The 26,013-nt window shown below is 48.9% G+C and overlaps 1 protein-coding gene across 1 annotated transcript; it reads right to left on the minus strand.

The window, feature by feature from the left end:
• Window positions 1-1,110: 1,110 nt before the first annotated feature.
• Window positions 1,111-25,731, minus strand: LOC135819332 (endophilin-A1-like). The gene is made up of 10 exons (XM_065332521.1): window positions 25,195-25,731; window positions 24,998-25,066; window positions 22,641-22,713; window positions 21,838-21,984; window positions 20,871-20,932; window positions 16,318-16,389; window positions 10,646-10,712; window positions 4,677-4,777; window positions 3,200-3,303; window positions 1,111-2,455 (listed from the first exon to the last, which is right to left on the minus strand). The coding sequence occupies exons 1-10, from the start codon at window positions 25,237-25,239 to the stop codon at window positions 2,041-2,043; spliced, it is 1,155 nt and encodes a 384-aa protein (XP_065188593.1). The 5' UTR covers window positions 25,240-25,731; the 3' UTR covers window positions 1,111-2,040.
• Between the last annotated feature and the right edge of the window lie 282 nt (window positions 25,732-26,013).

Below are 26,013 nucleotides of genomic sequence, written 5' to 3' on the forward strand. Positions count from 1 at the left end.
GTGGTGGCCCTTTTGTCTTTGTGCTGTGGTGGCCCCCACTGGCAATGTTCACGTGTTCAATAGTGGTGTACACGTATGAGTGAGTGTGCGGATGTGTGCGCAACGAGCGAGTGCAGGGTGGATAGAGAATCTGGCTTATACACTGTACAAAGTCATGTAGAAGTCTGTTGGCGCCATGTTGTCAAAACAATAGCCTCCCGGCCTTTGCCTGGCCCACTCAGAAGATGGCATCAAGCAGTCACAACACAGACTGACTGTGTCACTGATTCTGTGCAGGACTGTTTCCCGGAAATGACCAGCAATAGGGCAGGGCTTTCAGTGCCTGTCGCTGCCGTCATGCTTTCATCACGTTACTATACTCCTCCCGTTATCAGAAACCACAGTGAGACAGGCAGTGCGGACGTGGTCTATAAATAATTGCTTTTTGAAGGAACACGTCATCCATTCAAGATGAAACAGTACGTCACACTGCATGAACAGTGTGACTATAGTATACTGTAGTCTATACACATGTCACTGCTTCATAGCACATGACAACGGTTTGCTCAGTTATCAGAGGCGTTCATCTACATGTTGACATTGTACAAGTACATTATAGTACAGTGTACGTCATGTAAAAGTACGTCCCGGTATCTACAGAGAATACAGCTTACAGGGCATGCCAAATCTGCGGACAGAGCCGCTTCGCCCTGGCTTTGTGGACTCATCAGTGCAGCACAGCATAATTAGACCTACCCTGATAACAATGAAATATTTTCCAAAGCCAGATTTAAACCAGGCCCAAACATACATGTACCTTAGCAGCAGAGCGCTCTGCGAAACGCAAACAGCAAAGGCACTACCACACATATGTACATCACTGATCAGATTACTAAACTACTACAAGAGCAGGAGCAGGAGTGAATCACTGACATGATAGACATGTACGAGTATGCTTTGAGCCCATGCCACGATCTCTTATGCATGCACTGTCCGAATTGGGGGTTCGTCTTGTACTCCGGCCATACGTGGCAAAGTTTGAAAGATCTCAAACGGTGCCGGGACATTCACACGTCACGTGGCCATGCTGAGAATGGCAGAAGTAACATCACCAGCACAACAGCACACTGATCCACTTTCATAGACACAACTTCAGCTCGCGTATCGGTTGAATTCTAGACCGTGTAAACTGAATATAGCATGTTGGCATGCACGACCGTGACACCGGATATCATGCCCTATAGACTTGTGATGACTTCACCGTATTGCCTAGCTTGAAATATACTCAGCTTGTGAAGCAGCATGGCACTAGGACTCGGCAAAATTATTGGAAGAATAGTGTTTAAAATTGGGAGTTAGGGACTGAAATGTCATACGGAGAATATGCCAGATTGCGGCTCATATGCGGGAAAAAAGGATACCATGCATCCGAGCAGAGAACAGCAGCAGCAGAAGAAGAAACAGTGTGTGCAAGCCCTTCTGCTCGGTTTGAGTAACTCATTGCGTAGCTCCGGGATAACAGTACTGTCATACCGGGACACCGCTGATACCTATGATAATAGATTGCCGTTATGCGCAGTCCGCACGTGATCACGGACAAACGCTATGCATGCCTTCGCTTTCCAGTGTACTGGCATCAAGCACACACACACACGACTGAAAGCCAAGTAAACACCTGTTATCTAAAGCCAGTGGGTCCAGGCCAACCAGACCTACTGGTACAGCTTCTATAGAACTATAATAACCCTGAGCCATTGAGGTAATACGTCACCAGAAGACATGGGAATGCCATTGTCAGACATCAGTCACTGCCATGCAGAACAGAAAATGCACAATATATATTCCATGGTACATTCCCCCCATCTAGCCTTCTGAAACACACACACACACAAACACACACACACACACACACGTACACACACGCACACACACACACACACACACACACACACACACACACACACACACACACACACACACACACACACACACACACACACGCGCACCAAGAACGCAGTGCATCCAGAACTCGCCGGAGTCCGCTGCAAGCGGCATGTGCACCTACAAGTCGACAATGATCTCGACGTAGTTCTGTGGAAAGTACCCAGCTTTCCCCGTGCTCTTCACCTCACCCTCCAGCCAATTCTCATCAATCCGTCCGGTCAGGATGATAGTGTCGCCTTCTTCGAACGACAGCTCTCCTTCATTCTCGGCTTCAAAGTCGTACAGTGCTTTGCAGTGCGCCTGTTGCTTGCCACTACTACCTCCGGGAACAGCCGGGCTGCTCGACTTACGGTTGGCGGCTACTGGCGGAGCGTCGGAGACGGCACCGTTCACACTGTTCCCGGAGCTGTCCTCCTGCGGAGAGCGCATACCCAGCTTGACCGGCGACGAGATGTCCACCGTCTGCAGAGAGCGACGCGTTGCTGCGCGAGGCTCGCGCACCGAGCGCGGCCGAGTCTGTGAGCTGGACGCCCTGTGCACGGTGACAATAGCAGATTTCCAGCACAGGATGTTTTGATTGTAACCACAAACACACACACACACACTCATCCATGCATCCATCATTGATAGGGATTAATAGGAGAGTAGCTAGGTCATGATAAAAGTACAGTAAGTGCGCCGCGCCCTGTAACAATAACAATAGCCGAGACCCAGCACAGGATGTTTTAATCGTATCCACACACACACACACACACACACACACATCCATGTGCCCATCATTGACAAAAATGATGAACGAGAGCCGCTAGGTAATGATAATATCAGTGCGTAGTGCAGTGCAGCAAAGCAGTGGATAGAGAAACACAACCTCTGGCTTCTCACCAATTACAATGTAGGTCCTAACTACTGTATTTTCTAGAGTATAACCCACACTGTTAACACCAGTGATCTTTAAAACCCAAACAAATCGGTGCGGCTTACAATACAATGGTCAAATTAACTCGGCGATTACGGTATCTGCATACCATGTGCCGTGCATGTCACCAATGCCAATACAATATGGGCTATTTATCCGGGGGAAAGGAGGAGATACAGCATGTAGATAGAGAGCCATGCCAGTCATACCAATCACATACACAGTACAGGCAGACTCATGCAATATGGACTATTGACAGATCGTCAGTTTTGGTGACCATTGCCCCCCCCCCCCCCCTCCCCAGTATAGATGAGTCAAGCAATCAGCAGCACAGCGGCCGGATTAAACCTTGGCGCTTACCTCTCTTGCAGGCCATCGCGGAGTCTAGTAAGGATGTCAGCAGATTCCCTGTGCATCTCCAGCATAGCCTCTGTCAGCGACTGCAGCTGAGAAATTTGCTCAGCCTGCGCCGATACAAGAACAAAAAAGACAAAGTTTGTAATACATGTATACACAGAGGAACATATTGAAATGCTGTTGGAAGCAAAATTGTTCGGACTGATCATTGTCACATGACCAATTTCTTGAATTTAGGAAGTTGATTAGATTACTTGTACTTGGGGTGGGGACGACTGAGGTCAACCTGCAAAGATTTCTAAACACAGCCGGTTGATGATGGTAGTGATGCTCGAGGCAAAGCTCATTCATGCTATTTGAGAGGGTGGATTGCCGGCAGGCTATAGACCACAGCGAAACACCGGGTGACCACAATCCATAAGGGCAACATACTCGCATAGTTTGCAAGCAGCCTGTAACTGGAGCGGATTAGGGGGGGGGGGGTCGGGAGCAGCCTGCACAGTCAGACCTCGCTTAACCGCACTCATCCGTTTTCCACAAAACATCCGGATGGGCGAGAGAACCGGATATTCGAACACACATACTGTATGGTATGCATGGCATATGCCATAATCGGTAAGAACGATTTTCTTGCGAATGGCGAGGGATCCGGATAAAAGAGGACCGGATAAGCGAGGTCTGACTGTACTTAAAATCGGGTGGATGGGGGGGGGGCAGCCTGTAACCGGGGCGGATTACGGGGGGAGCAGCCAGTAACCGGGGCGGGTTAGGGGGGGGGGGAGCAGCCTGTAACCGGGGCGGGTTAGGGGGGGGGGAGCAGCCTGTAACTGGGTTGGATTGGGGGGTGGGGGAGCAGCCTGGATCCGGGGCAGATTAGGGGAGCATCCTGTCACTAGGGCGCATTAAGGAGGGGTCCGGGTCCGAATAAACCCCTTATTTTCTGCCCACCACGGTCCATGCCTGACTGCCAATCCATGCACGGTGCATCCGACATATGTGTACTCCAGCAGACAAGCCAGCTTCCAAGCTTCGTACTTCAGTACTTCAGTACTTAAGTACAATCATGTACAATGTAGATGTACGTGTAAAGGGCATCATAAAGTGAGCTACACGGCTGGTGCATGGTGCAGCCACTGTGGACGTTGGCACAACTCCAACAACTCAGGTCATACAGCCACAGTACATGTACTTGCATGTGAGCAATCCCTGTGCACCGTGGAGTCACTGAACTGTCACTGGAAAGCTGAACTTCGTTTGGAGAGATCCTGGACCCACTCCTTGTGCAATATAGTATTACTACATTCGAATCCATGGTATAGTAAGCCTTGGCGATGGTTGTAGTCAGGAGCACTGCTTTTCAACACAGTGCGTCCTCCACCTTGTAATGTGCCGTCAACCGATCAACATGTAAATCCAAGTGTACGTCATGCTAGGTGAATCCCAAACTCGGTAGAAACTTGTGCAGTGCACCGTGACTCACATCTCCCTCCAGCAGTTCCAGCATACCACTCTCTGCTAGCTCCTTGGACTCTTCAAACTTCTCCTCGGCCATTATCAAATCAGCATCTGCAATGTTTGCACCTGCACATGCAAACACACACATGGGTGCGCGTGCACACACACACACACACACACACACACACACACACACACACACACACACCACCACCACCACCACCACCACCACCACACACATACACACACACACGCGCGCACACACGCACGTGCACACACGCACACACACACACACACACACACACACACATACACAAATACACACACACACGCAAATACACACACACACACACACAACCCGAAGACACAAAACTTAGCAAAAATACAGGTGGAAATTGCGCCTCGTCCAGATCAGTGCTCACTGTCACCCTGCACTCAGTTTCGTTTGTTGTTTCGGATTCGTGCCAGTGGCAGCAGAGGCAGTACTACTACATGACGTGGCAGCAGCAGTACCTGCAACAACACCTGGCACTGCTCGTCAGTTTGACAGCGGCAGACCAAGCCGTCACATAACACATCAGACGACCAGTCAGAAAAAGTAAGGCAAAAAATGTACGACTGTGACGGACCACACGGGCCTTGGAACTGCATGAAATTCCACGGTGCCAGTGTCGGCGAACGGTGGGACGTCGCTAAGAAACACCAGCTATGTTTCCGGTGTGTGGGAACTGTCCATTCCGCTCAGTCCTGCACACAGCCAGCACTGACCTGTAACATTGACGGCTGTGTATACAAGCACAACACACTGCTGCATCTCTGGGCCGGCAGCAGGCAGTAAACAACCAACAGTCAACGGTTCACAGGTCCAGCAGACTACCAGCAGCAAGCCGCTGTCAAAGCATGACGGAGGGGTGGGGGGGGGGACAAGGTGCAAGCTTTGTCAACCTCCGTGCAGCTGAGCAGGTGGCCATCGTTGCTATGATCGTTTGCGCGCGCATGCGAAGAGCTCGAAGAAGGAGAGTGCTGTATTCATCAACGAGCACCACGTTGCCTGTTGGAAGGCGTACAACGAACCGGAGTTTGCCTCAATGCAGGATTGGACATTCTTGTAAGTGAAGGCGACTGCTGATCAACAGGCTGAGTGGATGTAAAGCAAGGGCGTAGGTAGGGGGGGGGGGGGTGTTGGGTGCCAAAGTACCCCCCTCAAAAGTTTCGATCCTGGTTCGCAGCTGGTTCGAGAGAGACCATAATACGCGGACTGCTTATCACATGTGCAACTCTGCATAGGCGCATGCTGCAGCTATCCCTATCCAGACCAGTAGGTACACTGTACATTGCAGTAGGTATTGTACTTCTCCCTGGTTCAGACCTACTAGTGGCGTGCACCGAGTCTTGAAAGGGGGGGGGGGGGGTCCAGAGTTGGTAATTTTTTATCTGGAGACCCACTGTATAATTATGCATTTGTGCACATGCGCATCCTCCGAACATCCCGTTGGAGATAACGGCGAGGGCTAGGGAGGAAGGGGGGGCAAGATAAGGGGTGCAGGGCACCAATGAACACTGGTGCTGATGAGATGTGGGGCTCCTCCAACTGCTACATGCCCGCACAAACGCGTCTGAGAGGGAACCAGGTCCAGGGGTAGAAAGGACAGAAATAAGAGTAACGAGGGAGGGGACGATGTTACATGGAAATGTCGATACAACCGGTAGCAGGATAAAGCGGGTTACCTTTTACAAACCAGCAGTTATTTGCAAAGAGCTCGCCAAAGTCAATGTACACAATACATGAACGGCCTCTGCTGGGATGACGACTACACCATAGCTCAGTGGTTAGAGCATCGCTGGCTACAAGCGAGGGTCCCTGGTTCGAGTCCTGGTGGTGACAGTCAAATTTTTCTTCAGACCTTTCCCGTTTGTCTCTTTCCCTCAAACCAGTTAATACACAATACATGTTTGTCATATTGAACGCGTAACGGTTTGATAGGCCAAGCCGCCCAGGCTACACTACAGTCTATAACACTATGGCTATCAGACTATGGTACTTCACTAGTCCACTCCAGGCATGTCCGTTTCATCAAAACACAGCTTACATTCGAAGTATCTTTCTTTCTGTTCTTATGACGAAGTTTTCGGCATGTACTGGCAATGTTCCACATGATTTCAATCAAGAGTTTTCTTGGTTATGGACCTTGCTTCGATGGAAACTCGCGGAAGAAAAGCGAAGCCCCTGTAGATATCGTACATGCAGTTGTATGTAGTATTATGTACGCGTGTGCAGGCATGCACGTACTGCTACCGCGTTATGTATAACACGAGAGAGATGACATGGCGCACTTCTGATAGAGAACTAAAGAAGATCTGTTTAGCACAATGGCTATCTTGTGAGTGACTGAATAGATGTCTACATTGGCGCAGTGAACAGGATATCGACAAGCTGATGGAGTTGTTCGCACGGTTTGGTCTGCCTTCAACACTCGTTTCGGATTGGGGTCCACAGTTTGCATCCACTGAGACGTCCAAGTTTCTCGCTCAGTTGGGTGTTGAGCATTGCAAGTCTAGCCCCCGGTGTGCCCGCTCTAACGGTATGGTGGAGCGACTACATCGTCTGGTGAAAGAACGAGTTGCCAGTCTGAGACCTCATCTACCGCTACACCGCCGCATCACTCAAGTCTTGTTCGACATTCGAAATTCGCAGCACCGGATGCTAGGTACATCGCCGAGCGAAGCGTTGTTCAGCAGAGTCATTCGGACACGAGTTCCAGCATCCATCACCCCACAGATCGTCAACCCATCTGAGCAGATCAAGGCGAAAGCAGCAATGGTTGAAGGTCATGACTCGCGCCGAGGTGTCCGCAAGTTACACCATTTGCCATCAGGTACGCGGGTAGTGATCCATGATGGGTAGCAGTATGGTCGACAGGTTGGGGTCACTGATGGGTCACGCATACTGCCCCGGAACCGTCAGTACGTCACCGAGTGTGTAGCACCAGCAGCAGCAGCAGCAGCAGCGCCGGAAGCACCCATGAGTGAACCTCCGGCACAGTCAGAGAGGGAGCATATGCCAGTGCCAGTGTGTGCTCCACCACTGCCAGTGTCCGACCCAACAAACCTTCCGTCAGCGAGCAGCGCAACATCCAGGCCCGAAGCTCCGGTATCTGCGCTCACATTGCTGTTGTCTCCTGCAGCTTCACTGGAGACGACAGCACCACCTGCAACACCGGCCTGTATGTCACTGTCACCGCCAACATCTCGTCCAAGTGTATTCCGCGAGGGCATACAGACCAGAGCTGGCCGTCAGATCAAGCTTACAGAGAAAGCACGTGAAACTGACATCTGAGTCCCCGAGCCATGCATTACCAAATGAGTGGCTTCAATCGCTACCAGATTGGCGGCGTTTAGAATAGAATTTTTTTTTTTTTTTTTTTTTTAATCGCCAATCCAGGAGGGGACCAGAGCTAGAGATCGATCTCTCTGTAGCTACTCTCCACCGAAGAAAGAGAGAATAAGTTGATGTATTTTGAACTGCATGCAAAGCAACTCTCTCTCACTTCGAAATAAGGACATAGTCACTGTACTGTAAACTGTCCGTCGATCGACACGTAATCACGATAACCAATCCAGTAGGCACACTTTCCTTTGGCAAGATTGCCCGAAAAGGTGGTTTACAGGCAACAAAAACTCATACTGTACACACGCCTGCCTACTCTGAGTACATGTTCCTTGTTGACTAGTTTGTCTGATGATTGGCCATTTTGCAATCAAACCTCTAGTCAAGAGCAGCTCCGCTTCGTACCTGCTGTTGTGCAGCATCACGTCAGACCTCAGTAGACTCAGCACATGATTTGCATCGCACTCCGAATGTTTTGTTAGAAGCAAAGAATCATACAAACACGGGTAAAAGCAAGAGTACATAACCCTCTGGGGGCTATGTACTCTTGGTAAAAATAGCAACAAGGTCCATGGAAAACACACAACAAACATAGCAGTTTGTTCGCGCTATGTTTTGTATAATGTAGTTCTGGCTGTTGAGTGGTCGCGTTGGAAGTCACACAGTGTGGAAAGGCAAAGAAGTTTCTTTCTTTCATGTGTTGCAAGTGTGGATACACCAGCAAAAGAGTGAATGGAGCGTTGAAGTGCAGTCTGCGGTTTTTGTTGGACATATAGTGTACGTATGATCAAAGATGCCTTACTACAGGAGCAGCAAAATACCACATTGCTACTCCCTGGTTGGAGTTTGTCATTCGCTGATTGATCTTCAGCGTCAAATATGGGGATAACTTTGCCCCCACCCCGCAGTATTGCGGATCAAATAATACGCATGAAAGTACCAACATAACTACTGTGTGTCATACGCAGGGAGTAGTAAAATGGTATTTCACGACTCCCCGGTTGGTCATAAGTGCATATACTTTTGTGGGGGGAAAGTTTGACTGCAAATAGCATGCCTTGGTCCTGGTTTTGTATCAAATGCATTACTATAACCGCCCAATATTCGCGTCAATAAATTTTCGCGATCTCTCAGACCCAGCAAGTTTGCGGTGGCAAATGTCCGTGAAACACTATGGGGTTGATATTCGCGTTATGCTCTTCTCACGAAATAAGCAAACTTAAGGCAGCTAACAGTATACTATACACTGTGCACAGTTGCTTTAAAGGCAGACGCTGTCAGATGCTGTCAGACGCTGTATCCAAGGATTGTAGCAGTTCACTGTGTGACGGGGATACTGTAGAACGGGTAATTCTAGCGACTATTAATTTTAGCGTTTCCCATTGTCAACCGGTTAGCGACACTTTATTTTAGCGATTTGCATTTTTCTTCATTGTACACATTTTGATACTGCATTCTACTACTGTAGAGTAGAACCCGGGTTAAGGGTCACACCGGATTAGGGATCGGAGCCCGGGGAGGGGGGGGGGGCACTTGGCACGTACATTGTGCGGGTGATCCTTCGGAGCCCGGGGGGGGGGGGGGGCACTTGGCATGTACTAGTATATTGTGCGGGTGATCCTTATACCGGGATTTAATTTCCGGCCCAAGGGGGGTCCCCGTCGGTTTCCGAGGAAGCCGTAATTTTTTTCGCTCCAAACTATTTTTCTGGGGTCCATCTACTCACAAAAAGTCGTTTTGCACACCTTTTTGCCATCCCTGTACAACTGAGTCCAGCTATGTCCACGCAGAGTTAGGTGGATCCCTAACCCGGGTTCTACTCTACGTACAAACCATCACTACCGTGTAGTACTGTGAGTGCTAGTAGATCTACGAGAGAACATCATAAAACATGTGCTAATGTGGTGCTACCGGTAGTAGTAGTACTACTACATCTACTATGATGGAGTACTGCATTGTACTCACGGATCACCAGCGCACTACTAATGTCTCAACGAATTAGCGACTTGAAACTTTAGCGAAAATGAGTCGATCGCTAAATTCGCTAGGGTTTTTACGTCGCTAAAATTACCCGTTCTACAGTATTCAATTTTTACTAGTTGTCTTATCAACTGGAGGCTTTATGGAACGAGATCGAAATTCCCTGTCAAGGGCCATCTACATGAGAAAAATAACTTTCTAAATGATTTGCCTCGGGCTTATTTTTCAACCGTTTACATGGTGGTTGTACGGGAGCTGTGTTCAGGTGGGTGGCTGCGAGTTCTGCATTGATGTGTTCTGTGAGTGAATCCGGTATCGACAGGGCAAATGTACAAGATATAACAACGCCCAGGGCTTATTTTATTGTTTGTCTATATGAGAAGTTAGGCCCTGGGCGTTGAATGGGCTCGATTGGTGAGATGAACCTTGCAAATAACGACAACCCCGAATAACGACAACTCGCAAATAACAACTTGGGAATAATGACGCATTTCTCAAGCACAAGCGCGAGTCGTTATTGCAAGGTTGAGTGTAGGTCGTAAGAAGAAGACTTTAAGTCTTTCACCAGTGCATATAGTGCGTATTACCATCACAAGGGATTTCAATTTTCAAATTTCATATCCTACCTTTGTCCTTCTTCCGCCGCTTTCCATCAAAGTCCAGCCGTCGACTTTCCATCTTTTTCCTATGATGCTGGATTGAGCAGAACACACCATGGGGGTTGAGAAAACATAGAGACTTTGGAACAAAGACGGTGCGGAGATGAAAGCAAGTAGAGAAAGAGGGGGAGACGGAGGGAGTGCGGAAGAGGGGAGTTCACAGGGTTACACAAACACACACACAGTGCAATGTCACGAGCAGAGAGGTCAGGTGCAACACTACAGCTACCACGCGCGGTACCAGGCAGGAAAGGTGGAACCAGGTTTTCATTGGTCCGGCCATACCACAGTCTTTCATACGTTGTGTATAATATGGCGAGTATACCTGACCTCCTCAGAAGTCAACAGTCACGCCGGCCAAACAGTGGGTACGGCCATGACCAGATCAGCTGGACCGGTTCCACTGCCCCTGACAGGTATGCTGAAATTTCAACTGATGCTAATTTTCTGCTGTCGTAGAACAAATTCTAGCAAAACCGGTACCCCAAACTTTCGGTGCCTCGAACGTATACTGGTGGATACTGTGAAAGCTATACAGTACATCCTGCATTGTGTCACCCATGCAGTGCTTCCTTGCCACGTCTGACGATGAAAAGGTCACTGGACAAGGAGTTTAAACTTAACACACAGTACCTACACGGTCAGCCTTGTCTAGTGCCGTTACTAGACAAAACAAGATGTCGTCCACACGTCAGTGTCTGCTCCAGAGCCGGGTCAGCCGGGCCACCGGCCCGGTGGGGGTAGGGGTACTTGGACACGTTTGGAAAAAGAATACTGAACCGGCTGGGAATACAATATACATCAGAGAGCCCTGAAATATTTACAACTCCCTGATCATAGGCTGATGCATCTGCAGTAGCCACACTTGAATGGATCCGGCTCTGACCCTGTTGCAAGAGGTGTTGCAGGTACACGTGTACCCGGTTGGTTTGAAATCCTAGAGCAGATACCGCACGTATGCGCATTAAAATCGCCCAACGCAAAGTTTGCCAGCATTCCACAGCCATCAAGGTGTGGATTAGCGTCCAGCATTTTGGTAAGCCAGATTGTTTACGGCCCAAACTGCACACGATGACAATTGCGTGATGGCCAAGCATAAGGCAAGACTCCTAGGAGCCTTCACCAGCCAACTCTGGCTACAAAAGTCAGACCTCGCTAATCAGGCAACCCCCGGCCCATATCCAGCATCGCCTCTCCATACCATATCCAGCACCTCCCCCGCCCCGTATCCAGCACCGCCTCCCTACACCATGTCCAGCACCTCCCCTCACCCCCCCCCCCTCCCATATCCAGCACACGGCTGTTCAAGTGGGCGAAAAAACGGCCACTCAAAAGCCAGCTGATTTCCCGTTGAGAATAGAAGTTTCGGTGAAGATGATGACGCTCGTGAGAGTCAGCTGTGTAGTAAATGTCAGATCACCTAGCAAATTCCAAGAGAAAACCTTGCCGAATCAAACCGGAAATCGGTAAAATCGATCAGCTATGCCAGGAAAGGTCATGTCCTTGCCGTGATCAAGAAGAGCTCAAGCTGTCCTTTGCTTTTTCCGCGTGTCTCTCGTCTTTTTGATCAGTTTATGCATCAGCTGATCAGGATGGGGGAGCACGTGAAGAACCTTGCCCAGCTGTGCCGTTTGGGTGCAGGCAAGCTCCATCGCAGATATTCTGGTAGAGTAGCGACAGAATACCCGTTGTGAAGAGGAAATTTTGGGCATGCAGGCCTCATCCAGCACGTCCAATGAGCATGTTGCACTGGATGTTGCAATTGACATGGAAGAAGAGGAATTCTACCAGATGACAGCTCCGTCCTTTAAGATCCAGGAACGGCTAGAGCCGAGTAGGTTCATTTTCCCCGTGCCAAGCCTAGCGTGTGCTGTGTGTGCAGATATTGTTGATAGGCCTGTGCAGCCACCGTGTTGTCCATTGTTGTTGTGTGCGTCTTGTGTGTACGCTCACCACCAGGAGCATGACACGTACACACTGCAGCCAACAACTTGGCCTTTCACAATACAAAGCACCACACCCACTGATAATCCCGGTACTGAGAGAGCAACTATTGCATTGTGTCCGGTACAGCAGGAAGGTGCCTGTGCTTGTTCTGTCAAGCCACCAAGGGTGACCTACAGCACAGCCACACTGCAAGCACTCAACCACCACGCACACCGTGTGATGGTTGATAACCTACAAGGGTTTCAGGCGGACGGGAGCAGATTGTCACGAGCAAAGGACGTTGTACACTCAAACGCCTCTTATCCGGACGCCTCAGATACGGGCACGTCTCTCTACCGGGCACCTTCAGCTTGAGTTCCGATAGCACAAATGCTTCGAATTTGGGGGTTTTTAACTTTTTTTCCGTATGTGGAAGTGCTTATTTTTCACTGCCAACCTATGTAATCCGGCCACACCAATGGGTTCCTTTTGTATCCTGAACATGTGCAATATGTTCCAAATAATCTTCTTCAAAAAATGATATGGTACATGGTAGGTGAGTTATCCTGAGATACGGGCAAATCTGAGATACGGGCAGTGCCCGGTCCCAAGGTGCCCGGATAAGAGACGTCCGAGTGTATTTCTCGCGAAATCTTTTCAGCTGCGAATATGGCATCTGGTGTGTTCTTTATTGTCGCTTCTTTTCCTGACTTCTTCAGTCACTTTTGAGTCTCACCAGTGTCCCTGCCCTCCCACCCTTCATTTCTGTGCATATTACCATTGGTTTTTATCACTGTTTGCCGTGATGTGCTTGCCATGCCTACATGATGCCTAATCGCCATTGGGGATATACATGTACACCCGGTTTGTTCCCTCACAAATGCGTCCGTCGGCGCGAGGGGTTTTTCCCGGCTGGCTCGGTCCAGGAAAATTAATCTGATGGTCCCAAGTGGTTCTGCATCATGGCCTATTTCTGCTATCCACTGGCACGCCTATTCTATCTGAGACACTCTGTTCTCGGTCCTTGCTTCCATACCTCACTCGTTATCCGGTTCACATCTGGCTGCGGCCAACTACCCTTCACTTTGTGTGTTGTCGCTATTGCTGTCTATATCTCTGTGTATGCCAGTATATGTGGAGCGAGAATACAAAACGACATAAGACCAGCATTGTTTGAAAATGAAATTTAAAACATTCGCATTCCTGTGCTGCATCTGGACCTTGGAATATGTCCATGGTTGTATGAGGCCATGCTGAAGGATGCAGAGAAGCTGAATCTGGCGCTTGCCACGTTAAGCACTGCTGTTCAGCAACCATCAGAGTCCTTCGTACGTGTTTCCCAAGAAAATCGTCGTCTGCGGGAAGCCCGGATTGAGCTCGTAGAGCAACAGCAGGACATCAGCAATGTACAACGGCATTTGGCCCAACTTCTGCGAAAACCAGGCTTCGGGTGAAAATAATTTTTTTGAGACAAATGATGTGTTGTAAAAAGGTTGTGTCGCGTGGACGCTCGAGTGCAGTGAAGTGGAACCAAAGGCAAAGAGAATCTCGCTTGTTTGAAGAAGTAGCAGTCATGGCAGGAAGGGTTTCAGCAGTCAGGGAAGTCAAAGGGCTTCCGGTAGAATATTCCCTGCTATTCCTCTAGTCACAACGAAGAGTTTTTGAGCTGATCGAACGGATTCCATCTCCTTCACTCAGGAATGGCGAAATTTCTGCGCTAGCTGCTGCTTGCGTAAAATGGTGAAGAAATCGTCTCCAGTTAGAGTCGTGATGGCGATAGCAAAGAGAACCTGGACGACATCGATCCAGCCAATCAAAGTATGGAGATACTAGCTGTTTCTGGGCCTCACGCAAAGGGAACACGCGCAGCAGAGCTCATACATTTGCAGCAAGTTCACGAGGAAAAGGCTTGAAGCGCAGTGTGAAAACTGTTTTGAATTGAAGTCCTTGGCGATGAAGTGCTACTGAATGCCAGGCGAATGAGCGAGCAGATCGAGAGACCTCCACTCGAGACTTTCCTCGCTGGACAGCTAGCTGCCAGGGATTGTACGGCGTGCCGAGATAATCGCGAGATTTCACTTGCTGGTCAGCACCAAGCAGACACTGCAGCACGCCAGCACCCTATGCGCATACTATGAACAGTGGAACAGTTTGAAAGGCCATGTTCTTTCTGGTTTTTGAACAGTTGTACTAGATTCACCCTTCAAAAGGTGCCATCTCGACTGGAGACGGGTTTCCTTGTGGTGTGTAGCGCCAGAGCATGCCAGTACATGTATTCAGCCCCAGAATGTGCTGAGTGAGGAGCAAACAAAACATGCAGAACTGTGCATGGCCGCTACAGCCTGCAGCACCAAGGGGCCACAACAGGCCTGCCCCCGCATGCCTACCCTGTCATGTCACCTAAACAAAAATCATCCATGTCTCTTCCTTCACTCTGGTGGATCTCTCTTCATTTCTTTCCTGTGATAACAATTTTGTGCTTTTTTGGATTTTTTTAACACAATACCCTGGTGTGTTTGAGATACTTTTAATACCACTATGAGTCGACACACAGCTGTAATATTTTGTTTCCTGACCTCCCATGCCCAGTAGAAGCTGAAAATGGGAAAAAGTCATTTTTGTGAAATTTCACCCTAAGCCTGGTTTTCGCAGATTCTGGGCCATTTGTACTTTGTCATGCTACACTGCCGGGATGAGGACCAGGGTGCAATGAGTACAGTCTCAACGGGCACAGCTAAAAGAGTCAGCAAAGAAAATCCAGGAAGAGATTGCTACTCTGCAACGGTCGTTATCAACTGCTTCCGTGGAGAGTGGTCCACGTGTGTCCTACTTCGAGACAGTACTCGTCAAGCATTGCATCGAGCGGCAGGCATACCACTCTGGTGCCTTCATCGGCAACCACGTCCACAGGGCACTGCAGCAGACCATTATTGACGAGCTCACCTCTGCTACAGTAGCAACGGGCCAGTCATATCTGTCAGACTCTCCGGCCAGCCGGACGAGACCAACATACTCCAGGGGGCTCAGGAGGTGCAGTCAAGCTACAGCAACCTGTTTGCAGCATATGCTAGTTGTCGAGCAGTGTTTTCCACGTGCCATGCAGCAGTTGATGCTGATTTCCTGGAATCCTTGCAGAAGCAGATTCCCGAGTTCATGGCAATGGTGAGGCATGACATTGCAGAACGTGTCGGGAAGTCCATCACACCTAAGTTACACATGCTTGAGTGTCACACAATTCCCTGCATGCGGTGACTCTGCGTCTCCCTTGGCCTCCTCGGTGAGCAAAGTGGAGAAAGTATCCACAGGAAATTCAAGCAGCTCTGCTCGTCCCTTGAGAACATGAACCATGATGTCGATCGGCTCCTCGTTCTGGCCACACAATATCTGACGACGACATTGCCCCACTACAACCGTATGACACTCCAGCCGAAGAGAAGAACTGACTTGAGAAGTAGAAAGGTATGTTTCAATGAGCGTAAATGTGCCTAAACTTTCAATAACTGAATCATTGGAGTATCCCCCCCCCCCCCCTACACACACACACACACACACACACACACACACATGCACAAACGCTAGCACGCACACACATGCTAGCACGCACGCACGCACACACATGCACACACACACACACACACACACACACACACACACACACACACACACACATACACATACACGGTCACACGTGTGCGCAGTGCACAATGCCTTACGCTGATCTCCTTTGCATCTTTCTGCAGGAACTGCATGATGGGATCAACAAAGTTTTGATTAACTGTGACATCCTAGAGAGACCACAAGAAGATGACAAGAAGTGGAAAAACCATCAAGTGACAAACATACAAACACCATGACTGTAATCATTCTACAACGCTGGTGGATATGTGCGTCTGGGTTGCCATGAAGTCTCCCTACCAAATCTCCCTTTGGTGCATCAATCGAGGTATGAAGCTGAGACATCTGGTCGGCTCAGCCTAATGGACCCCACCACCACACTCCATTTTTCACTTCAGTATCTTGAGATACGTGGATTTTGTAGAAAAGTCAAGACCCTAGGGTTGGAGGAATTGCCTAACTTCATTTTTTTTTAATTAAAAAATCACCGCCACTAACCTGATTCATGTAGTGTGTGCTTTCCCTGCTGCATCTCATGTTTGGCATTAGCGTGGCATTTGTAAAAATTAAAATTAAAAAGTTAAAAATGGCAACCTACTGGCAACACCGCTTCTACTGTTTCACTTTCACTTGTGCAGTACAAAAGACTACGCAGATACAGTGGACTGTACGTCGCTACAAGGCACATGAAGCAATGCACGATTGCACACCCTCTTGCAAGATCTTTCTCACACACTGAGGCAAGAGGCAAAATACTTTTTTTTTGAAGTAGCAGTATGCCTAGCACAGTGCTGCTCAATGAAATCCGAGCGAGTCAAGTACACGCCGGGCGCTGAGCAGTCCTAGACCTCCGAACCCTGGGCTGTGAAATGGTGCAGGGCGCAAACCCGTCTCCCGCGATCGGACTTCCTTCAGCAGCACAGTGGTAGCAATAGTACAATCATAAGCACAGAGGTGAGCAGCTGACTGAACTGTCCAGTATCATTTCGCTGTGTGAACTGAAAACGAACAAAATCGAAAAAAAGTAGCACACAGTACAATGCGACAAGCAGGCAGTTGCACCCAGCGAAGGGTTGCGCACAGGGTTCTGTAGCCGTCATGCACACGGGCTGCAGACTGTGTGCCCGTGGGTGTGTCATGTGATGTGAAGTTCTGCCGTCACAGACCCCATAGACCGGGAGTTACACCCTTATGGGGGTTTTGTACTCTTGGTAGTAGATGCCCATTGCGTACAGGATTCACATACTATTGCACAGTGATACATGAAACAAAGGCAAATAAACGGGAGCTTCAAAAACTAGCAGCTGGCATTGCACCCGAGGTCAATTCCACACTTATCGGTCGCTCCAGACATTGCGGACATCAGGCTACCCAGCACTTTCTCTCTTCAACACACTGGCACACTGGCACACTGGCACACTGGCACACTGGCACACTGGCACACTGGCACACAAAACATTCTCATCAGGCTTGCAAGTGTTGAGTTTCTGAGAGCAAAGATCAACAGGCGTGTGGTTTTGTGTCCTCTTTTAGAAACTCTGTGCATGCCTAACTTGACTCTACTGACTGCAACGTACCAATCGAGTCAGAGGTAAAGGTAACACATGCCGTATTTTCCGGAGCATAAGCCGCACCCCCCCCCCCCCCCCCGCTATTTTTTGCGACGAAATACAGACATCTATTATAAACCTGGGTATACCCACTTATGTGACATCTATTATAATATTATTCTATTTATCACCGTTAATTTGATCATTGGAGCATGCCGCACCCCCCCCCCCCCCTTTTGGGTGAACTTTGAGTGTTCAAAGTGCGCCTTTTACTCCGGAAAATACGGTAGTCAATTCTGACCATAGCAGCAGAGAGTGTTAAAGGCGTCTTGTTTCAATTCAATGAGGTCGACATGGTGTGGGAAGTCCGACGCCCCTGACTAGCAATACCGGATAGTGCGGGCAGAAAAAACGGCAGAATTGGCATTATGTCTGGTAGGTTTCAGGTATTTTTGGTGTCCACAAAAAGAAAGGGAGCAGAACTCGAGGATTGTCTTGACATAAACGTTGTATGGTTCTACTAATTTCATTGCTTTTCGAGCAGAATCAGCCAGTTTTGAGCATTACCATGCTATGTAGTAATGTTTTTGCCAAGGTCTACGACTCAGCCAGTCATAGGAAGATAAGTAGACTGTTCAATTAACCCTTTACCGGTCTACCATAAGCGAATCGATACTATAGTATCGGTACGTTTGGCCCTCATTTTTTGGGGGTCTTGTTGCTAGGAGACAGCTAAAATGGCGCTCTACGCGTAGCTGAGGTCCAAGCCTTTCTGACGATGTACAAAACAACCATGCTTACCATACAAATTTTTGCCGTATCGATTGACTGAAGTTTGTTGAAATTGGAAAAGACGACCATCCACCATGCGCGCATTTCGAGAATGCGAGTGCATCTCTTGGGGCCGTGTTTGACAAGCGTTCTGAGAGCAGTAACATAACCAATCCAGGCTGGATCTCCCGGGAGGTTTTGCAGTGTAGTGTGTTGAGAAAAAGAGCTCCGTTGAGTCCTGCTTGTTCAAAAATATATCGTCCACGAATGAAGAAACAAAATTCTCCAAACAGAGAGGAAGCCTTCTTGCTGCCGACACGGCGACAGCGACTGTCACAAGGACTCGTCAGGTGCGATCAGCTGATTCGCCTGGCCGTGAGAATCACGGCATGCGTGAGCTCACGCCTGAGTACTCATCTGAGCGAGATTGAATCTGACGCGAGCAGCGCTGAGATGAACAAACCGAAACTGCGATATCGTGGAATGAGAATTGCTGCTGCTGGCGTATCGCCGATGGCGAGGTTTTGGTGTTCAATGGTGGTATTGTAGAGAGCCTACATTTCTTGTAAAGACGTAGCCCTTACCTGATTGTTTATCGTACGACTTCAGCTCCATCACGAACTTGGTATGCCCTTCGTGCTGTGATATTCGTGTATTTCGTTCGCAATTGTATTTTCTCTCAACTTGAAGGGCTACCATGGGCCCTATCCTTGCCTGGACCTAGTCATATTTGAATTTTCTGGACGCGTCCAGGCATACAGATTTTGAAAATATATGGTTCACCCATACCTACATCATATGGTTCTTGAGTTATTGCTGGTTGTGTGTACATGTATTTGCGTGATCACCCCTCACATACATTGAGTTGGATCGGCAAAGGGTTAAGGCCTGCCACCATAATAACAAAAGAAAAAGAAATAACCCCGCCACAATTGTCTTCCTCTTCTCCAACAAGCCCAACCGCAACAGGCGCAGGCTGTACCTCCTCACGCTCCGGCTGCTCCAGCACAGCGTGCTTCTGTTCCCCGTCAGCGGGCAACACCCAAGAAGTTCAGCGGTGGAGTCCAGGACCGATGGGAGTCCTGGTGGCTCCAGTTCGAGCAGGTTGCACTAGTCAACGCCTGGACACCGCAGGAAACGGTGCAGTTCCTGCCGCTGGCCCTCAAAGGCGAGGCACTACTATACTACCATTCGCTGCCGCAGGCCACCCGACAAGGCCAACTTGCGCCACTGGCCCAGGCGCTGCAAGCCCGATTCGCGCCACCGCAGCAGCGAGGTGACCTTCACCAGGGGGAGTTTCATTCCCATCACCAACAACAGAAGGAAAGTCATGGCGAGTACTACGAGGTGGTGAGGGAAGCAGCACAACTCGCCTACCCCAATATGCAGGCCGTTGACCGCGACATGCTAGCCAAGGACCAGTTTCTGGCGGGCCTCGATTCAAGGACAATGCGGATCCACATAAGGAGCTTAATGCAGCCACACTTGATGATGCTCTGCAGGCCACGCTGCATCATGACGCAATTCACCAATCGGAGGCGTCCTCGCCGGCTACACCGGCCCTTGTCCCTGCCTGCGCCACAACGAGTACACCGAATGGCCCAACACCACAGCTGCAGGCCAAACTTCTGGACCGCATGGATCGCTTGGAGGCCTGAGTGGACAGGCCAGCACGTGCTCCACCAGCTTCTACAACATCCTCCGCTCGTGGCAGCACCTGCTGGCACTGCGGCAAGCTAGGCCATACGCCGCACACCCATGCGCCAGTATCAGGGAAACTGCCGCCCGCTGCCCCAGTGAGTCCAGGCTTTGCAGCGGCTCCTGACCCATGGACTCGTGTCAGTGAGTATGGCAGTAGTATCAATAAGCCTGCCATGCCTGCACTAATCCTCTGCCGTGCAATTGCGTGCATCGCCCGTCTTCTTTGGGTGGCTGATATCTATTTCCTCCCTCTGTTAGTCCGTACTGTGCTCTTCCTAGCCGCTTTGTTGTTGTTGTTGTTATTGCCAGTGTATAACGGTGCCCTCGAGCATACAATCTCTCTTTTCGCCCCTGGCCATTGCTTCTGCTCACTATCAAAAAACGAGAAGAAGCAGATGTAAAATATTTAAAAAAATTTAAAGAAGAACCACATGAGAACGAGTTATGCAGCAAATATCCACGACTGTAACAAGATGATAAACGGTCAGAAAGTTTTTCATTATGTTACAGTCGTGGATAGTTGCTGCATAACTCGTTCTCATGTGTTCCTTCTTCTTTTTTTAAAACATTTATTACTGGTTCAGTATCCGAGTTTAAGAAGTATATGTCTGATGAAAACGTAAACTTACCATGTTCTCCTTCAAGTCTGTTATTTCTCTTAGTGACGATGCAAATTCCCCTAAAGCCAGGCCTGCACGTCGGGAAAGAGTGTGTTTCATAGCAGCAGCACATACGCATGCACACACACACACCACACACACACACACACACACACACACACACATACACACACACATATATATACAATACACACACAGTCACACACACAAGCACACAAACAAACACACACACACGCACAAACAAACACATACACACACACACACACGTGCACGCACCAGCAAGGCCGGGACCTTCTGTACCTACATGCCCTTGTTACTCACCAGTAAAACATTACACACATAGCCATACCATCACTCTTCTAACCAACGACTAGCAGGGATTATCCATTTTCCCCGTGGATGGAAGAAGGTACTCCCAAACCTCAACCTAAACTATATCACAGTCTGCTTGCAGTAAACGGTCTTCATTTATGCCATACACACTGAAATACAGCAAAACGGAGAAAACCAATGGAGCTTGCAGGGCCGTCGGACACGGTACGGTCACGACGGTATTGACCGTACCACTTTTTGCCCCAGGCACCCCGTGAATCAATAAAATACACTGATCTGGGATCTAAATTCCCAAAATTTTTGGCTCAGCTACCACTCCCCGACGAGTAAATTGTACTTCAGATGGCTGACCGTACCGCACTACAATACCTTCCGACGCCCCTGACTTGTATCGTACCAAAATTAATATAGTCAGACCTGAGGTCTGACTGTTTTAATCACCTCGCATAACCGCACACATTCACTTTCCACAAAATATTCGGATAGGCAAAGGAACTGGATAACCGAACACCGGTTATGCTGGATGCATCACGTATGCTGTAAATCTGTAACCAGCTATTTACTTCCGGACGGCGGGGGATCCGGATAAAAGAGGACCGGAAAAGCGAGGTCTGACAGTACAGGGTTATTCACGGACACTAACCAAAGTTTGAGTCCTCGGAAAGTTCTGCCGATCCCTTCAGGGCTATGTCGGAGAGGGTTGCCTCAGCATGTGGGTACGATGCAGTGCTACCGCTGATGCCTTTAGCCCTGTCCATGCGTACCCGGTATGCAGCTTTGACACGTGCCGCTGGAATTGGAATGTGCACAAACGCGGACACACACAAACACACATGCATGCAGGAAACACACACACATGCAAACGTTAACGCAAATAAGCTGAGAGAAAATAAATACGACCTTAAGGACAGTTCGGGCATACATGTACTAGAAAAGTGCTGCCCTCATTCCGCGACTTATAATCAGGGAGATACGGTACATTCTTTTCAAATTTCAAATTTTGCGGCACTGCACTGTGTACGATAAAATAAAATCTCCAGATACGGGAGCTCGGCAGAGCCAGAGCCCTCTCAGAGCGCTTCGACTCGAAAAAGCTCTTTGGGTTACTTTGCATGTCGAGTTCTGCTGAACAACTGAGTTTGAAGAAAGGGTGATCCTTGACGACAGGCCAGAGTGCTCGATGAGAGTGCTGACATATCACAAAGCTTCCCCTCCCCCCCCCCCCCCCCCAACACACACACAAGAGGTCCAGTGGAACTCGTCTCCACTCCGAGTTTCTTGCTAGGAGTAGGGACGATTTCCACTGGGCCATGTGTGTGTGTGTGCGTATGTGCGCCTGTGTATGTGCATGTGTGTGTGTGTGTGTGTGTGCGCGCGTGTGGAATTTCAACATAGAAATAATACCGTGACAAAATCGCCCAAGGGAGGCCTTATCTGGCCTCCTACCTGGATTGGGCTGCAGTAGACTGACCACCTTCTCCGACAACGACTTGACCACTTCAATCGTGCCATCTGTCTTCTGCAATGTTAGGCGGCACAAAAACAGCAGCAATGCACAGAGCACACCATGTAATAAAATAAAAGCAGAGCGAACTCGGTCGGCTCCACCATGGAGCATAGCAGTTTAAAAACGAACATTATCATGTGTGAAGTTGGCTGTTCCTACGTGGAATACACGCTTCTTGGCAACCTTGACATTTGACTGACGCATGACTACCATCCGGAGCCCACCGCACCTTCCACTCAGAAAACCAGCAAGAAGGCGCCACCATTCCCTGCTCAATACACAGTGTTCCGGGTAATCCCCCCCCCCCCGCCCTTCCAGGACCGCCGGAAGGAGTTTTTGATTCGTCTGGCCATACCCTAACCTTTCATACTTTGTGTATGGTATGGTGGCTATACATGAATGACCTAACCAGCAGCACACACACACGCATTGGTGGCCAAAAGGGTTGGTCCCGCCATGGCCTGACAGCCGGACGGGTCCCGCCGGGCTTGCCTTCCCGGCCTCATCAGGTTTATTGAGCGGTTTCACTGGACAGGGGACTCCATGTACACTCGTAATGAACTCGCACGTGTCGCACTGCTTGAACCTATACAAAACTGACATTTGTGGCAAGCCATGTTTGTTCGAAACGAATCATATCTTAAAGGGGAGCACGTATACCAAGATAGTGCACTCGTGCAGTCACGAGCCGCAGCCAGAAAGGACAACTCTCCTGGCTGCGCATTGCTGTTCATTACATCAGCAGTCGACGCTACTTGGAGGTAGAGGCGTGCAAGTACTCATTACGGGAAATGTTACATTTGGGGTAAAATCGAATCAATTCAACAAACCAAAAGGTTGTCAACTACATGTAATTTGTTACTTTTTGTATAATTTGTCCACTTTAAATCACTCCGGGTCACTTGAGCAACGGCACATACTCATGCGCATTGACGCCATCTTCGGTTCATTATTTGGCCAGGACATGCTAATACACTGTACTACATCGATCAGCAGCTTGTAAATAGATACAGTTGCATTTACTGTCGTGGACATGGAAATCCAGTCAAATCACCGGGGCCGGTGCCCTCAGCGCGTACAGAGCGTTGTGTTGATCCGATGCGACCAGCGCGCTGCAGCGCATGAATGAATGTGTGTAGACTCTAAAACAGAGAGGTTCCAGGCTGTCCAAGAGAGTGCTCAATACCGAGAGGCAGAGCTAGTTCACACAATAAGAGCACAGAGAAAGTGTTTTTACTCTGAGTTTCACGCACTCACTTTCTCTGTCCTCTTATTGTGTGTGTAGACTCTACGGTATGCGTACTCACGGCTGCATGGTAGCCCTTTCCCAAAGATGCTCGCCGCTTTTTCGCAACTTTTGGTTGTTTTGGAAGAAATCGCAACTTTAGCAACTTTCTTCATTTTCACAAACTATTCGCAACTTTTCCGCAACCGTACGACTACGATGTATCTGTAATACTACGGAGATTACTGAACTGTTCGGGGAGGGAGAGCAGTGTTGTCTATTTCCACTGCTTTTTGCTTGTTCATAGCATCATTGCACTCACAAGAACTCGTTCATTTCGAGTTGCGAAATCAGCAACTTTTGGGCTTTTTCTAAAAACATGGATGCGATTTGAGAAACTTTCACTCGTTTGGGCATGGTTGCGAAAAGCATAAGCTGCGAAATATGTTGGCATCTTTGGCAAAGGGCTACTGCATGGCCAGGGCCCCGGCACCACTAGACGTGCGACCGGATTTCCATGTCCACGACAGCACATGGTGCCTTTCTTGGGCTAAGTAATATTAGTTGGGGGCTCAACAAATGATTGAACATTTAAAATGTAGCCATGATGGGGCTAAAGCAACCACGGACAATTTGTGTTCCTGTTAGAGCAACCACGTATTACCGTTGTGTTCGTGTTCGACTTGGAACAACCACTATAAACAGTTTGCAAGCTCACACAAGACCATGTCACAGATACGTGACAGGAAATCTGTGACAGGAACGACCACAAAATACACGATGTATGCACATTCAGACAGGTGCGCGGACACGTCAGTCGCCAGTCATGGTAATAATAATTTATAATCCTGATCTAAAGCTCACACCATCATACAGCGAGCTAGCTCAGTGTGGCCGTGATCAAGGTGATGTGGGTTTTGGTGGAAGCGCCAATCAGTCCACATTACCACAGTGCCTCGTATGACATACCCGTCAATCAAATTATCTTCGTTCTCTGAAGGAAACAATTATTTATTGGGAAATGGTCCCGGTACAGCATCAAGCAAACGATATCGTCGATGATTGGCTTACTCTTTCAAGTTCACGAAATGAATCGTCCACTTCAGTATGCGACGCTTTCAACACTTTCTCGTTGACCAGCTGTTGTTCGCCAGGAGAGGAAACACAACATCAGAAGCAAACACACGCTAAGTTGATTTGCTGTCAAGAATCTGCTCGTTACATCCTAGCGAAGTGCAGCTGGTGCAGCGATCGCTAATGTTTCCTACCTGACTGGCTTTGTTGAATTGCTTTTTCAGTCCAGAAACCGACATTTTGACCGACGTGTGGCACACGTGGCGGTAGAGGAAGCAGGCAGGACACGCACGCACGCTAGGAACGGAGCAGAGCGAGCACAGCGAAAACAACCGTACCAGAACTTCCCTGTCCTAGCGGGCCGGATGAACACAAATGTGCATTGGAAGGGAGTGAACGCCCGTAGAGTCAGGCCTTGCCTTGGACTACTCTATGCTAAAACAAGCGTCAGTACGGCAGGACTGCAAGTAGTGGCCCAGGCCAGGGAGAGGAAACGCTAGCGTGAAGGTCTGTCACTACCGGTTGCCTGACTAGTCACAACTAACTTGGGACACACAGCGGCAAGTACCAGGTAGCCAACACTACAAATCCGCATTGGTGACGGAAAAAGACAGCGACGCTGACCTGCGCTGAAGATAATAATACTGAAGCCAGTGAAGGGAAAACTTGATAAAGGCGAGATCGAGAGGAGAGGTAATCCAAGATCGAGCACTATCGACAGCAAAAATATTTTGCTCTTCAAGTGCAAGTACAGTGATGATTTTGTACACTCACTGTCTGTGCATGTGACTCAGTGTAGATCTACTCTCTGTCTGTACTTCACTTGTGTACCATGTCCATGGTGTACAGTCATGATTTTGTAGACTACAGACAGTCATCATGTAGATCTACTGACTAAAAGTCAGTAGAGTGTACTGTGTAGTGCAGACAGACTCATAGTCATAGTATAATAATGTATCAGTAGTCAGTACTGGGCAGTGGGCTCTAGCCTAGGACTAGGAGTGCACACACTG

Source organism: Sycon ciliatum, chromosome 6, assembly GCF_964019385.1.
Source record: "Sycon ciliatum chromosome 6, ocSycCili1.1, whole genome shotgun sequence".
Classification (NCBI taxonomy): domain Eukaryota; kingdom Metazoa; phylum Porifera; class Calcarea; order Leucosolenida; family Sycettidae; genus Sycon; species Sycon ciliatum.